The sequence below is a fragment of the Trichosurus vulpecula genome, chromosome 6 (assembly GCF_011100635.1).
Source record: "Trichosurus vulpecula isolate mTriVul1 chromosome 6, mTriVul1.pri, whole genome shotgun sequence".
Lineage (NCBI taxonomy): Eukaryota > Metazoa > Chordata > Mammalia > Diprotodontia > Phalangeridae > Trichosurus > Trichosurus vulpecula.
The window spans coordinates 201,902,296-201,918,724 of NC_050578.1; the positions used below are offsets into that span (position 1 = coordinate 201,902,296).

General features: G+C 39.8%; 1 protein-coding gene across 1 annotated transcript in view; it reads left to right on the plus strand.

Moving 5' to 3' along the window:
- STK32B (serine/threonine kinase 32B) overlaps positions 1–2,539 on the plus strand; it is a 311,999-nt gene extending 309,460 nt beyond the window's left edge. The window contains exon 11 of the mRNA XM_036763960.1: positions 2,401–2,539. Coding sequence (XP_036619855.1) covers positions 2,401–2,539 — 139 coding nt within the window. The remainder of the gene's footprint in view (positions 1–2,400) is intronic.
- Positions 2,540–16,429: the final 13,890 nt, after the last annotated feature.

Sequence of the window (16,429 nt, forward strand, 5' to 3'; positions counted from 1 at the left end):
TGAGATATTATCGTTTCTAGAGGATGTCACACCAATCACAGCAGCACACCTGAGGACTGCTGTTGTGAATAATTTTAAGGGTTTAATTGCACAATCTAACAAACTATTTATTGAGCAGTAAACTAAAGCATAACATTCATAGCAACATTCTTAAGCAAAACATATCATCTAAAATACATATACATATATATACATACATATATATATATCATGACACCCAGTATGTCATATGGTGCATAGTATATATCATTGCATTCAGTAGCATTTCCCAAAATACTTGTTTACACAATCGGGGGTCCCGGGCTATGGTCTTCCATAGCACAACACATCTTTAAGGGGTAGCAGAAAATACCACACCATCCACCTCTAGGTCACAGTAAGAACAATCTCCTTAATCAATACCAAGCTTCCAAGTAAAGTCCTCTTTCATCTTCACTTGAGATTGACTTCCAAGTCCTCTGTAGGTTGACCAATTGCAACTCTCACCTGGATTCACGGGTAGGCAGCTCTCCACTCCTGCTCCATGTCTCAGCTCAGGGACTGCTCCACTCCAAGCTCTTCCTGCTCCTGCCCAAAGGCAGCTCCAAGGGTTCCTGTCCACAACTTCTGTCCCTGGGAAAGCAAAGCTTATTAGCGCAACAACATACACTACCAGCACCACCACCTCAATTCACTTCCAAAGGCCAGAGGCTCTGCATTAACAGCTCAGTTCACTTTAACAGCTCTCAAAAGGGGCTTAAACTAAGCCTCCTTCCCATGGACAGGTTTCTGCCCTACAGCTCTATTTTCTTTTACAGCTCAGAAACTCCTCCAGCAAGTCTCTGTCATCAAAGGTCTTATCTCCACTCTCAGAGGCCTCCTCTTCACTCTCAGAGCTCTTCTCCCAGGTCTCAGAGGTCTCCTCTCCCAGCTCTCAAAGGTTTCCTCTCCCCAGCTCTTTTAGGTTTCCTTTAAGCTCAATGCTCACAGCTCATTCTTCTTCTTGGTCTCTTCTCTTCATCCTTCTTCTTCTCAACACTGGCTCACCTCGATGCTGGTTCTCTCAATGTCTGCTCTCTCACACTCTGGGCTCTCTTTATATATGGTTGTAGTCAGCCATCTAATTGGCTAGAACTTGTATACCAGTCTCTGATTGGCTAGAACTCAATCCAGCAAAAAAATCCTACTTTGCTTGCCATTACGGAGGCTTTTGGGCAGGGAGCAGGGGTAAAGGAGAGGACATCTGTAGGATGTTTAAAAAATCCTGAGCAAGGTCTTGTGTCTGTACCTTCTGCTTGACCAGGCTGACTTGGGTTGGTCCTGTAGGCATCTATAGCTAGCTGAGGTCTAACCAATCTCAGCTACAGTTCACTCGCAAAGGATCACTGGTATGTCAAGCAGCTTTGGGCTTCAGAAGCCTTCTAATTGGCTGGTTGTTGTGTAACTCCATTGTCTTGGAAGAGAAGTTCTAACATATAGTACAGTCATTACAGAGCCTATGTCAACACTGCTAAACTTGGTATTATAGAGCATTAGTACCTCAGAGAATCCTTGGGTTTTGGAGCAAACTAGGAGATAATTTGGTAATTTGTAAGACAATTTAGTGATCCAGTGCCTCTTTCTTTAACAAATGAGGCAGCCAAGGACCCAGGAGAGGAACAGACTTGTCTTAAAAGTACTACAAGCAGTCACTGGTAAACTCAAGATAGGACCCCAGTTTCTGCCTTCCAGGAGCATGTAAATAAACATGTACCTGTTATATTTGCAAAAAAGAAGGAATAAGAGGTTGGACAGAGACCACTGGGGAATTGATTAAATACCCCTTCCCTAGCTCCAGCAGGGGTGTCACACTTCTGAGACTGCAATCATATCTACCATTCAAAAAAAAATTAGTTTCTAGGCATGCAATTTGTTTCTTAAAGGCAGGACTTTACACAAAAACTGATAAATGTGTAGAGTTGCATAGAGTTGGTGGCATCAAACTTCATAGATGAAAGAAGCTTTAGATGTCATGAGCCAGATCATCTGAGGCCTAGAGAGGGGAAGAGACTTGTACAGGGTCATAGGTAATTGATATCTTACCCAATTACTTCACTTAGGCTATAAAGAAGTGTCCTTTGTTATAAAATGGAGAACAAATTTTAGAAAGACCTCTACACTCCGAATCAGAAGACTTGGATTTGAATCCCATTTCACATAATACCTGTGAGACCCTGGGGGAAAAAATTACCCTTTTCCCTGGTCCTCACATATTTGTAAAAATAAGGAAGTTAGACTGATTTCTAAAGTTTTCTTCAGTCCTATGGATTATAATTGTGTTTCATGAACTGCTCAATCTCTTCAGTCCTACTCCTCAACTGAGCAGCCCCATATTCTTGGAAACTAATTCCATGTCCTGTTCTGTACTGTGATTGGTTCCAGGTTGAGAAGGCAGCAGGACACAAGTGGGCAGCTCCCCATTGGTGAGAACCGTGTGGCACCCCCAGTTCACGGGAAGCTCCAGGACGGGAGAAACAACAACATCCTGAGCCAGGCCTGCACACGTGGCTGCAGCTGCTAGGCTCCCATGGCCTGGCATGAACCATGTCTGAGTCTCAGTTCCCTTCTGTGCATGTGATGGTATCTCTTTGTGTCGCCTCCCTCCCAAACCAATAAAAAAAGCACTGAACTAGGACTCAGGAGACATCCAATCTAGTCCCACATCCACCAATGACTCTGTGTGAAACCCTGAGTGAGGTCCTTCCCTTTGCTTCCAATCTGATCTGGGGCAAGTCAACCGACCTCTCTCTGGGCCTCAGTTTCCTCCACTGTAAAGTGAAAGGGTCAGACTAGACGGTTTTTAAGTGTCCATTCCAACTCCAAATCCTATGATAACTTCCAGGCCTTCATTACCTCATCTGTCAAATGGGAATAAATAATCCCAGCCCTGCTACCTCACAGGGCTGTTGCGAAGGTCAGACTTTGTGACAGATGGGAAAATCCTTCGAAAAAGTACAAATCATCATATAGAGCCAGTATCTACAGGTGAAAAGAATACTGGCCCAAGGAACAGGAGGAGGATGGGGTTCTGGTCTCAGCTGTTCTACAAACTATGTGACTTTGGGCAAGGTCACTCTCCTTCTCTGGGCCTTAATTTCCATGTTTGTGAGGGGCTTAGATTAGATTAGATTACATTAGGTTAGATCCCTTCAGGCACTAACATTTTAGGTTCTACATTCTTATGTCCCTTCTAGCTTTAACATTCTAGATTCTGTTCTAATGTTTCTTCTTACGCCAACATACTAGATTCTAAGGTCCCTTCAGGCTCTGATATTCTATGTTCTAAAGACCCTTTCTAGCTCAAATGTCTTATGTTCTAAATCTCCTTCCAGCTTTACCCTTCTAGGTTGTAAGGTCTCTTCATTCCTAAACTTTTAAAACCCGATGACAGATAGCCCATCCAAGTTCACAATTCAATTCATCCCGAGAAATTCCAACCCTGCCTAAACCATGCTTTGGGAAAACAAAGCCCCATGAGCACCAACAAAATCAGTACTTCCTGGGAGAGAATCATCTTCAGAATCTGGGAACCAACCTTGAAACTTTGTAGTTTACATTCTCTGACACCACACTTCAAGGTTTCAGATGCTTCACAAGGGCCTCCTCCCTCTCTGGCTCCCAGAGATTCATGTGCCAATCCACTTTAAAGGAAATTGTGTTCTTTTGATGTACATGGAGGCCACCTGCAGCACCTGGAAGCTGGGGCTCCATGTGATCGCTCAATGTGACTAGAACATGTACTGCCTCTTGTATCAATGTGTCTGTACCTGATGTCTCTGTGACTGCGGTGTTCTCTGTAGCCAACACTAATACTGGCGATCAACTACCTGAAACCTAGTCATGCAACATGAATGTAAACCTGGCTCGTTTGTTCTCCCTCCACCCAATGCCTTCCTGTGAGATGAATAAAAAGGAACTTATTCTGATTGTGTTAGGATGGTGAGGGACCTTGGTTCTAGCTCCAGATGAAGAAACAGCTAACCCAGCCAAACACAATGTCCATACAGATTTAAAATGTCTTCTATGAGATAGATACAACAGAGAGCCTGCCCTGAAGAAATGTTCAGTGTGGTAGGAGTGTGGGGGCTGGCAGAGGAGGGCAAGGAAGGGCATAAAAGGGAAAAACAGCATATACAGATTTATGCGAAAAAGGTAGAGAGTAATAGGTCAAAAGGTCTGAAATCCAATCAAAGCTTTCCCAGGAAATTTGAGGAAGGGGACATTGGTTTTAGCTGAAGGTAATCAGAGAAGACTTCATAGAGATGGGTCTAATGGTTGTAATTTAAGAAACTTATTCATTTAGAAGTTTTCACCTGTTGGAAAACCAAGAATTCTTTGGTATGTTGGGGGAAGCAATTGACATTTGGGAGAAACATTTCTCTCTCTTTCCCTGGGTATCCCCACAGTTGGGAAATGAGATAGGAGTCCTGGTATTTTTTTCTACTTTTAAACTTGCTCCCCATACATCTGGATAAGTGCATGGCTGTGACTGTGAATTGTGTTTTTACTTTGTATAGCTTTTCATCTGGAAGCCAAATTCCATTTTCACCTTTTTACCATGTAAGTTAGGTCCTTGAGACATGACAATAGCCTATCTTCTTTTTTAAGAGAATATTTTTACTGTATTGTATTGTTTTGTAGCTTTTTTTTATAAGAACAATTTTTTTTTCTTTAGAGTTGGGTCTATTTTTAAATTGTGTTGCTTACTTATTTGAGACTCCTTTTGCATTACTTCACAGTAATCTGCATTCTTATTCTGTCAGGTGAGCAAGTCATTCAGAGTAATGAAGTCAGTGTCTACACTGGCCCTGGCAGGGCTGCAAATGGTTCATTTTGTTGGTTTCATTTGTCAAATGGAGGGCAGGGACCAGACTAACTCCAGAGTCAGAAAAGGATATTGTTTTTCTGAGATCTGCTTGGGTCCATATCCATCTTTCAGAATAAACTCTTTCTTGCTCATCTCTTCTTACAACCTTGGGTGTTTTTGTTTGTTTATTTTATTTTGTTTTCTCGGGAGTGTTGGGTAGGCAACATCACTCCATCTTTGAAGACACCAAAGTGAAATTCACATGGCAATCGAGAGTAGGGTATGTTTCACAATGAAACTAAGTGTGGTGGGAAGCACAGTGGACAAGGAGTCACAAAATTGACCTTTCAGCCTCAGACCTGTCATTCCACGTCTCAGGGCCTCAGGTGCCTTATTCAAACAATGAGAAAATTGGAGATTATGATCTCCAACCTACTTTCCAACTCTGACCTCTGTATATTCTATGTTCTAATGCCCCTTCTAGCTTCAAGGTTTTATGTTCCACATTCTAAGGTTCCTCCCAATTCTAATGTTCTATGTTAAAAATCCCTTCCTGTAAACAATAATGCCACTTGCCGCTACTGTGGCTATGTAAGACCAATAACACCAGCACACAGGAGGGCTGTTAGCACAGGTTCTTTGATCTGCTTTTCTAAGGAATGCAACTTTAAGAGGTTTACAATGTCATTTTAATTAAACATACATATATCCTTCACTTAGTTCAGGGGGAAAAGTCAGCACCCTGAACTTCAGAGCAAATACAAACAGAAATTGTAAACAGAGACAATATAAACAGATCAACAGACAGGGCTTCTAGCTGTCTGACCAAGACATTACATACATAGTTATGAGAGAGAGCAGCACCAACATCTGGGTTTTTCAAAGCTGGTGCGCTCCTTAACAGCTACCCAGAGTCTCCACACCAACACTCTTCCAATGAGTGAGCCCCCAGAGGCAAACCTCTGTGTTTATATACAATTCTTCAGGGTGAAAGGGCATCACAACCATGCAACTCAAACCCACATGACTTAGGCCTTCTTGTGACTTAAATATTTGCTCAGGGTCAGAGGGCATCATAACCACGCAACTCAAAACCCATGGGAACTAGGTCTTCCCTTAACGTAAGCAGGTCATCAAAGACTCCCAATTCAACCAAAGGTTCCTTAGTGCTGGGAAGCACTCCAAAATAAAGACAACAAAAAGTCTACTTTGCTTGTCATTCCATTTGAAAAGCAAAATTCATCAAAGGTACTTGATTACCTCAGCATTCCAAAAGAGAAAACAGTAAAAAAAAGAGTCCTACCCTAATTACCGTAACACTTCCTCACCAAACGTCCAAAGTTTCCTACAATGTTACTAAGCTTAGGCATGGGAATAGGCCTGTGCAGAATTTTAAAGTAGATGAAATATATCCTTGGTGCTCTCCCATATCCCTTTCTTAGTCACTCCTCCAATGCTTGGTACCCTACCTCCCCCACCTGGCCAGTCACCCAAATCTTTCAAGCTTTCCTCTGGTTTCTCAATATTCTTCACTCATCTCCTAATTTCTTTCTCTACTGCCCTCCCTCGCAGTGCCCCATACATCAACATTACTCTGGACTTTACAGATAATTTTTTGAATCCATGGTTCTTAGATTTATCACTATTAAATTCCTTCCTTCCTTTTCTTCTACCCACATCAAAACTCCCATTCCCTTAATGTGGTAGATTTCCTGTAGGAAAATAATCTGAACAAACTAATATATACTAAAGTGTGAATAATTAAGATTAAGAAAACTAAGAGATAGCAATTATCTCTTGGGAGAGGGACAATTATCTCAACAGGCTAAAATGGTAGGCTGAAGAGAATAGTCAACATTCATTTATTGTTTTCTATGTGCCAGGCACTGTGTTAAGCTTTGAGGATACAAAGAAAGGGATAAAAACATCCCTCCATTCAAGAAGGGCACATTGTGATAGGGAAGACATGTCAATAACAAGGTACATACAACAAAGTAGATGAAAGGAAATCTGAAAAGGGAAGAGATTAGCAGCTGAAGAACTGAGAAGAGCCTCTAGTGGATAGTGGTATTTGAATTGAATCTTGAAGAAAGAAATGAGGAGGCAGAGCTTTGGAATCCATGGAGAAAGTAATAGGGAAGTTCAGAAGCAAGGAGAGCCTGGAGAGAAAAATAATTAATCTTCTTTCCATTCATTGGGTTGCTAGGTGATACAGTGGATGGAGCACTGGGCCTAGAACCAGGAAGACCAGAGTTCAGTTCTATCCTGTGACTCTGGACAAGTCCGTTAAGCCCTGTTTGACTCAGCTTCCTCATCTGTAAAAGGGGGATAATAGCAGCAGCTATCTCTCAGGGGTGTGATAAGGATCAAATGAAATAATAATTCTAAAGCACTTAGCACAGTGCCTGGCACATAGTAAGCACCATATAAATATTAGCTATTACCATTATTATTCTTTTGGACATGTTGAGAATCACCAAATACAACTAAATATAACTTAAGATTACAACTAACATTTCCTCACTTGTAATAATGAAGATAATGATAGGAGCCACTCCACAAGGTTATCACAAAGATCAAATGATAAAGCATGAGCCAAGTTCTTAAAGTGACACACAAATGCTACCAATTATTATTTGGGCATCTAGCAGGTGCATTGGTTAAAGCATTTGGGCCTAGAGTCAGGGAGACCTGGGTTCAAACCTGCCATAGGTACTTAGTAGCTGTGTGATACTGGGCAAAAAATTTAGTTCTGTCTGCCTCAGTTTCCTCAACTATAAAATGGGAATGATTATAGTACCTATCTCATAGGGTTGTTCCGAGAATTGAATGAGATGATATCTGTATAGCATTTAGCACTGTGACTGGTACACAGCAGGCATTTAATAAATGCTTGATCTTTCTCTCCCTCCTTATAAAATAAAACTTCTTGTAAGGTAATATATGAAAGCGAGTCTGGAAAAGAGGTCTGGAATAAGGGTCATAAAACCTATACTAAGGAGGAACAGAACCAAGATGGTAGAGTACAAGCAGCAACCCAACCAAACTCTCCCAACATTCCCCTCCAAACAACTTTAAAATAATACCTCAAGTCAAATTTGTAAATAGCAGAGTCAAAAAAAGGTCAGAATGAGACGTGTTTCCAGCTGAAGACAGCTTAGGAGGTCAGCAGGAGAGGTCTCTAACACAATGGCAGGGGCCAGTCGGGTGAACACATGAGGGCAATATCAACAGTGGCCCTTAGAAGTGACTACAGTGGTAGCAGGAACAGCTTTGAGAGCTCTCAGCCCAGAGATCGTAAGGAGATTGGACAACTGGTCAGAAAGAGTTTACGGGTGACCTTACAACAGTTGGCACTGGGTGCAACTAGCATTGATTGGTAAATCTATTGCCCAAATGCAGTTCTGAGTTGTAGTTTTGGGGTGCAAAGGAGTACTTGTGGTTGGTCACAGGGGAACAGGGGCCCTGGTCACAGTTCCAAGGCAGAAAGGAGCACTAATGCTTGCAGATGCAGGAGAGCAGGAGACCCAGTCACAGTTCAGGTCCAAGATAACTGCTAGTGTTTGCAGTTACAGGGGAGTAAGGCCCTACTTGGTTAAAGACCAGAGTACAGACAAGGAGAGTAGTGGCTACACCTCTCCCAGGATCACACCACTTCAGAAACACTAAAATCTTGCAGACCTCCAGAACTAGCACTGAAAACAGCAATGTGAAAAAGCCTGAAGCTTGGTTCAGTGCTCAGGGTGAGCAGAGCTCAATTTTAACCTGAAGTTCAAAGTCAGGAAATAGGGTGGAAAAATGAGCAATTAACAACAACAACTAGAACAACAAAAACTTGAACATAAAAAAATACTACTATGGTGTCAGGGAAGACTAAAAACATAAACAATAATGCAAAAACAGCTACAACCAAAGTCTCAAAGAAAAATTATAAATGTACCTAAGCTCAACAAGAATTCCTGTGCCAAAAAAATAAAGAAAATAACACTTTAAAAATAGAATTGGCCTTATGGCTTAAAAAAAAAAGAGGCACAAAAATTCACTGAAGAAAAGAATTCTTTGAAAAATAGAATAGGCCAAAGGAGGAAAGAGTACAAAAGCATACTGAGGAAAATAATTCCTTAAAAATTAGAATTGGGCAACTAATTGGAAGTTAATGACTCCATGAGACATCGAGAAACTATAAAACAAAGTCAAAAGAATGAAAAAAAATTGAAGAAAATGTAAAATATCTCATCAGAAAAACAAATGACCTGGAAAATAGATTGCGAAGAGATCATTGAGGAATTATTGGACTTTCTAAAAGACATTTTTAAAAAAGAGCCTAGACATCATATTTCAAATACATATACACACACACATATATAGATAAAGGAAAACTGCCCCAATGTCTTAAATACAGAGGGTAAATAAAAATTGAAAGAATCTACCAATCACCTCCTCAAAATGATCCCAAAATGAAAACTCCTATAGAATATTATAGCCAAATTCCAGAACTCCCAAATCAAGGACAAAATATTACGAGCAGTCAGAAAGAAACAATTCAAATGTCATGGAGTCATAGTCAGGATCACATAAGTTTAGCATCTTCACGTTAAAGGATTTTGGAATAGGATATTCTGGAAGGCAAAGGAGCTAGGATTACAACCAATAATAACCTACTCAGAAAAATTGAATATAATCCTTTGGGGGAAAATTGATATTTAATGAAATAGAGAACCTTTAAGTATCCTGATGAAAAGACCAGAGCTGAATAGAAAATTTGACATTCAAACACAAGACTCAAGAGAAGCATAAAAAGGTAAATGTAAAAGAGTAACCATAGGGGACTCAATAAAGTTAAACTGGTCTCATTCCTACATGAGAAGATGATACATGTAACTCCTAAGAAATTTCTTATTATTACAGCAGTTAGAAGGAGTCTACATAGAAACAGGGCTTGAGTGAAAGTCAATTATATTGGGATGATCTCCAAAATATTAAATGAAGGAGTAAGAAAGAGGAGTAAGGTAGAGGTAGAATGGGAATTTTTTTCTCCCATAAAAGAGGCATGCAAGGAAGAATTTTGAAGGAAAAATGGGAGGGTAGATGGTAGGCTATGCTTGAGTTTCTCTCTCATAGGAATTGGTCCAAAGAGGGAAGACTATATCTGTATATTTAAATGCATATATGCTATATACTGTTATATATACATGTATATCTATATCTATCTATATCTATATTTATATCTATCTATCTATCTATCTATCTATCTACCCATCCACATATACACACTTAGGTGGGCATAGAAATCTATCTTACCCAATAGGGAACTAGGAGGGAAAGGGAAAAGACATATGGGGGAGAGGATGATAAAAGGGAGGGCAGATTAAGAGAGGCAGTGGTCAGAAGCAAAACAAATTTTTTGAGGAGAGAAAAAATTAAAAAAGAGCAAAAGAAGAATAAACAAAAGAAAACAGGATGGAGTTAGAAATCATAATTGTGAATGGGAATGGGATGAGCTCACCCATAAAATGGAAGCAGATAGCAGAGTGGATTAGAAACCAGAATCCAGCAACATGTTTTCAAGAAACACACTTGAAAAAGAAAGACACACAGAGCTAAGATAAAGGGCTGAAGCAAAATCTACTATACTTCAGCTGAAGTAAAAAGGCAGGAGTAGCAATCACAATCTCAGACAAAGCAAAAGCAGAAATAGATTTGATTAAGAGAGATAATCAGAGAAACTACATTTTGCTAAAATGTACCACAGGCAATGAAATAATTTTTAAAAATTACAGCCAATTTATATGATAGAAGTTTTATTTCTCAAATAAGTCAGATTTATACAAACAAAAGCCATTCCCCAGTTGATAGATGGGCAAAGGATATGAAAAGGAAGTTTTCAGAAGAAGAAACCAAAGCTGTCTATAGTCGCAACTATCTATATATGAAAAATGTTCTAAATCACTATTGGTTAGAGAAATACAAATAAACAACTCTGAAGTACTACCTCACACCTGTCAAAAATGACAAATGCTTGAGGGGATGAGAGAAAATATATACTAACAGGCTATTGGTGGAGTTGCGAATTGGTCTAACCATTTGGGAGAACAATTTGTACTATGTCCAAAGGGCTATAAAACTGGACATACCCTTTTATTCAGGAATACCATTGCTAGGACTGAATCCCAACGAGATCAAAGAAAGAGGAAAAAAGGACTTGGATGTACAGAAATACTTATAGCAGCTCTTTTTGTGGTGGTGAAGAAGTGGAAATCGAGGGGACGCTGATCAATTGGGAAATAGCTGAACAAGCTGTGGTATATGATTGTGATGTAGTATTATTGTGCTATAAGAAATGATGAGGGGGATGGTTTCTGAAAACAACAACAAAACGTCAGGACCTTTATGAACTGAGGCAAAGTGAAGTAGGAAGAACTGGGAGATTGTTGTAAACACCAAGAGCAAGGTTGCAATGATGATCAGCTGTGAAAAACTTAGCTACTGATCAATATAATGATCCAAGACAATTACAAACTACTCATGATGAAAAAATGCCATGAATTCAGTGCAAATTGAAGTATAATTTTCTTGCCTTATTTTGGAAATACGGAAATATGTTTTGCATGATTTCACATGCATAATTGATATCATTTTGCTTGCCTTCTTGGCGGGTGGGGGAGGGGCCGCAAGGAGAGAGAGGATTTGGAACTCAAAATTTAAAAAGAAAAGAATGTTAGGATAAATAAACAATAAGTTGTTTAAAAGAAAGGAAAATAATATATATATATATAATTAGAAATGGGGAAGCTTGGCAATATGCAATGAGAGAAATTCTGACCCATTTGAGATTAATTTATTCATTAAAGTTAAATGACATATTAAAAAACCCTAATCTAGGTTTTGCCATTTACAGGGTAATCTTCAATTATAGCATTTAGAGCTTGGATTTTAGAGATCACTAAGCCTCAGACTTTCATTTTAGCGACAGGGTACCAAACCAAACAAATAGTTATGCCACTCCATATCATCTGGTTCGTTCAATTACACCATGTGAAAACCTTAATTATGACAGCACAATCAGGGTTTTTACACTGAGGTGGGAAGTTTAGAAGGTCCCAAGAGCCCCATCCCAGGTTAGATAGATTTACTGTCACTGAGTAGTGTCCAACTCCTTGTGACCCGATTTGGGGTTTTCTTGGCAAAGGTACTGGAATGGTTTGCCATTTCTTTCTCCAGCTCATTTTAAGATGAAGAAGCTGAAGCAAGTAGAGTTAAATGACTTGTCCAGGGTCACACAGCTAGTAAATGTCTAAAGCCAAACTTGAACTCAGGAAGATAAGGCTTCCTGACTCTAAGCCCAGCGTTCCATTTGCTGTGCCACCTCATTGCCCCATTAGATAATTATTAAGCGTGTACTATATTTTGGGTATAGTACTGAGCTCTATAGATACTAATACAAGCAAGAAAGATAATCTCTGCCCTCAAGAAGTTTACATTCTGATTGGGGAACACAATATATAAAAGGGAGCTGGAATGAAGTACACAAGTAAGTAGCTGCCAGAAAGTGGCACAGAGGAATGATTCCAGGAAATGGGAAGTCAAAGTTCACTTATCAGAGTCTGGCTTCCCAGGAGCAGAGCCCAAGGTTTTAGTGGGAGAGAGATGAGGGTGATTGCCAGAGTGCATGTAGCTCAGTGGAGAGATGTCTGGAAGATTTCCAAAGAATCCTTCCTTCTTACCCCCAACCACACTGTGTGCTACCACAGGCTGTGATTTGCTTACCCCCATTTTCAACCAACTCCTCTTGTTCCCCTTTATTCTCCTTCTTGGCTCCAACCCCATAGCAGCAATGGCATCCCTTCCTTCCCCACCTAGAGCTGGGATGTAGTCCCACCTTCTTCAAGATCTTAGAAGTTTCATCTTGTCCTCAGCTCAACTTCCTTCTTTCTGCCACCTACTAATTATAGCTCCATATCATGTTATTTCTCTTGGGCAAATCATTGGCTTCTTGGAACCTATTTCTGCATCTGTAAAAATTTAACGTGTTAAATATAAAATATTATTTGTATTACATTTGTAAACAGTCTAAAAATAGTGTCATTCTTGGTCCCTTCTGTTTTCTTTCCCCAAACCCCATAATTGTTAACATAGGCCACAGGGGATTGAGGGTCGTTTTATGTTTTTGAAGTATTTTGCACAAGTTGCTATTTTTCATCATTCGGCCCCTAGTGGCCTAACCTCTAATGACGAGGCTTCTCTGAATATATCTAAGCTGGTTTTGGATAGTACATACAGTATATTACTAGGCTTCTGATCAAAGCCTTTTCACATTGATAGGCAATGCTAGAACTTGTGGTCTCCTGGCATGCCTTTGAGAGCCAAGAGTTACTTTTATGCCAGGATAAAGAAGAAAATGAGAAATTTAGTCATAAGAGCTACCAAAGAGATGTTTTTTCAAATGGTCATGGAATGGAATGAGCATTACACTAGATGTCAAGAGAACTGGGTTCAAAACTCCTTTCCCTACCGCTGACAAACTGTGAGAACATAAGCAAGACTCATCACCTCTGGGTCTCATTTTCTTGACCAATATAATAAGGACAGCAATGCCTGCTTCATGAGGCAGTTGTGTAGAAAAAAATGATAAATTATCTGTGTAAAACCATTCTCCACAGAAGCATGAAGCATGCTCCACAGATTAAAACAATGCTTTTCAAAAAAATATAGGTAGTCATCTCAGATGTGACAGCTTCACAGTGATTGCGGGGCACCAGAGCATGGGTGGTCCAGGCCTTGAGGGCCTCCAGCCCTGTGTTCACTCCATGGCAACCAGAGGAGGTATCCCTTCTGATGAGGAGCAGGCTACTGGCTTGGAGAGAGAGATTATGATGGCTGCAAGGAATGATTTGGATCTATACAATATGCTAGCCTCAAAGGCAGCCCCAGGGACTAAGGAGGAGACCAACCTGGTCCCTTCCATCACTGACAAGCAAATAGTGGGCTGTACCTGTGAAGAGGACAACAGTGCAGTTATCTGGTTCTGACTTCACAAAGGCAAGACACAGCATTGCCCTAACTGTGGGACCCATTATGAGCTCGCATCCCACCAGTTTAGTCACTGAGCCCCTGAATTGATTTATTTGAGATGTGTTATATTTTCTTCCCTTCAATTAAAGACTAGCCATTATATATATATATATATATATATATATATATATAATACATACATACATACATATGTACATATATATATTTATATATATGTATATATATGTATATGTATATGTGTATATATATATATATATATATATATATATATATATATATATATACTTAAAATCCATATCTCTCATCTCAAAGCAAATTTTACCTATAGTACTCTTAAGTTCCCCATTTCTGACAAGGGCATAGTTGCCCAGGTTCACAATCTAAGAGTTGTCCTCAATTCTTCATTCTCATCTCCCAATCCAACATCCAATCAGTTGCTAAATCTTTTTATTCTACCTCAATGACATCTTACAAATCTATCTCCTTTTCTCTGCTTAACCAGATATTACACCCTTCCAGACTGTCATCACTCCTCACCTGGATTGTTGCAATAGAGAGACCTGGGTCTCTATCTTTTCCAATCTATTCTCCATAGAAGTGTAAAATTGGTATTATCTGAAGCTCAGATCTAATCATGCCACTTCCCTTGCTCAAGATGCATCAGTAGGTCTCTGGTGCCTCTAGGATGAAAGACAAACCACTCTGCTTTGAATTTAGAGGCTTTCACTAGCTGATCCAGCTGGATTATGTACAGTTCTCTCACATTCACTGTACTTTCTTGACCCACTTTCTTATTTGATATTCCCCTTACACAAAATTATATCTCTCATCTCTACCTTTGCAAAGCTAGCACCTCATTTCACCTCCAGGAGCCCCTAGTTCCCCTTCAAGGTTTAGCTCAAATGCCGCTTCCTACATGAAGCTTTTCCGTATTCCCACAGTTTTTAGTGCTCTTCCAGAGATGACTTTGGGCAGCTTGGTGGCACCATAGTGCATAGAGCACTGGGCCTGGAGTTGGGAAGACTCATATCCCTGGGTTCAAATCTGACCTCAGACTCTTACTAGCTGGGAAAATCACTTACCTCTCTTTGCCTCAGTTTCCTCATCTGCAAAATAAGCTGGAGAAGGAAATGGCAAACTGCTACGATATCTTTGCCAAAAAAAAAAAAACTAAAGCAAAAGAAATGGGTCATGAAGAATTGAATGTGACTGAACAACAAGAAATGACTTTGCATTAATTTTGTGTATACTCCATATTAATCTGTGTGTATATTGTTCCCCCAGCCATAGACTATAAGCTTCTTTTGGACAAGGACTATTGTTTCTTTTCTTTCGTCTTAATCCTCTGTACCTAGTGGCAGTGCCTGACACATCAGTGCTTGATAAATACTTATTAAAATAAATTAAATTGAATCTCCATTTCTACCAAAAATTACCACAAGAGCATTTTTTCAGCTCCTCATTCTCAACTAATCTTTTCTGAATTGAGTTACAAATAAGTCTATAATAATTCCCAATAATTTTCTTTAATAAAGAAAAAATCACTGTTAGTCATCTCCATTTCAAGCAGATAATGGAAAAATCATATGGGAGAGAGAAAGAGCTCTAAATGAGAGGAATTGGAAGCTCGGTTTCCTGATCTATAAAATGAGTTGGCAGGATTAGATATTCTCCAAGCTTCCCTTCCAGCTCTAATATTCTGTTGGAGAGCCCTTTCCAGCTCCCACAGTCTGCATCCTTGCAAAATACTGAAGCTGGAAGAGATCTCAGATGTCATCTAGCCCTCGCTATACTCAAAGCCAAGAACCCATGCACTGCCTAAGGATCTGCAGTGATGGAAGTTGGGCAGGCGAGAAGGGAGGAGTCACAGCCTATCAAGTTACCCCATTCTATGGCTGGAAAGCTCTAATTATTAGGAAGTATTTTGGTTTTTTTCCTAGCATCAAGATGAAAACATCTTCTATTCAACTTCTACCCCTTACTCCTTACTTTTTACTCTCAGGGCAAACAGAACAAAACAGCATCAAGGAATAGAAAGGATACTTTTTCTGAAGTTCGAATTTGAATCCCTGTTCTGACCACTTGGCTGACCTTGGCAAAAATCATTACTTCTCTAGTGCTAGTTTTCCCATCTGTAAAATGAAGAGTTTAGACTGCATTTATTACAATAAATTCAAAGGAGCCTCTGTTTCTTTCAAATAATTATCATAGGAGCATTTTTCATGCTCTTCATTCTCAATTGAAGTTATCTCCACATTTCCAAATCTATATGACCCATTTCTAAACCTAGAAAGTGTATTCTTTGAATTCATAACTTTGGTATTCAGAACGAAGGAGGCCTTCATCCTCTTGTACGTAGCCCTGGAGGGACCTAGGTTTGAATCCTAGCTCCTATGCAAAACTACTTAGAAGACCACAGTATGGAATAATGTATTCAATACCGGGTGTCATTATTTAGGAAGGACTCTGGAAAGCTGTAGGTATCCAGAGGAAGGAAACTGAGGTAAAGAAGTGTTTACAGACTATTCCATGCCAAGATTAGTTAAAATGGTAGCATGTAGCCTCAACTCT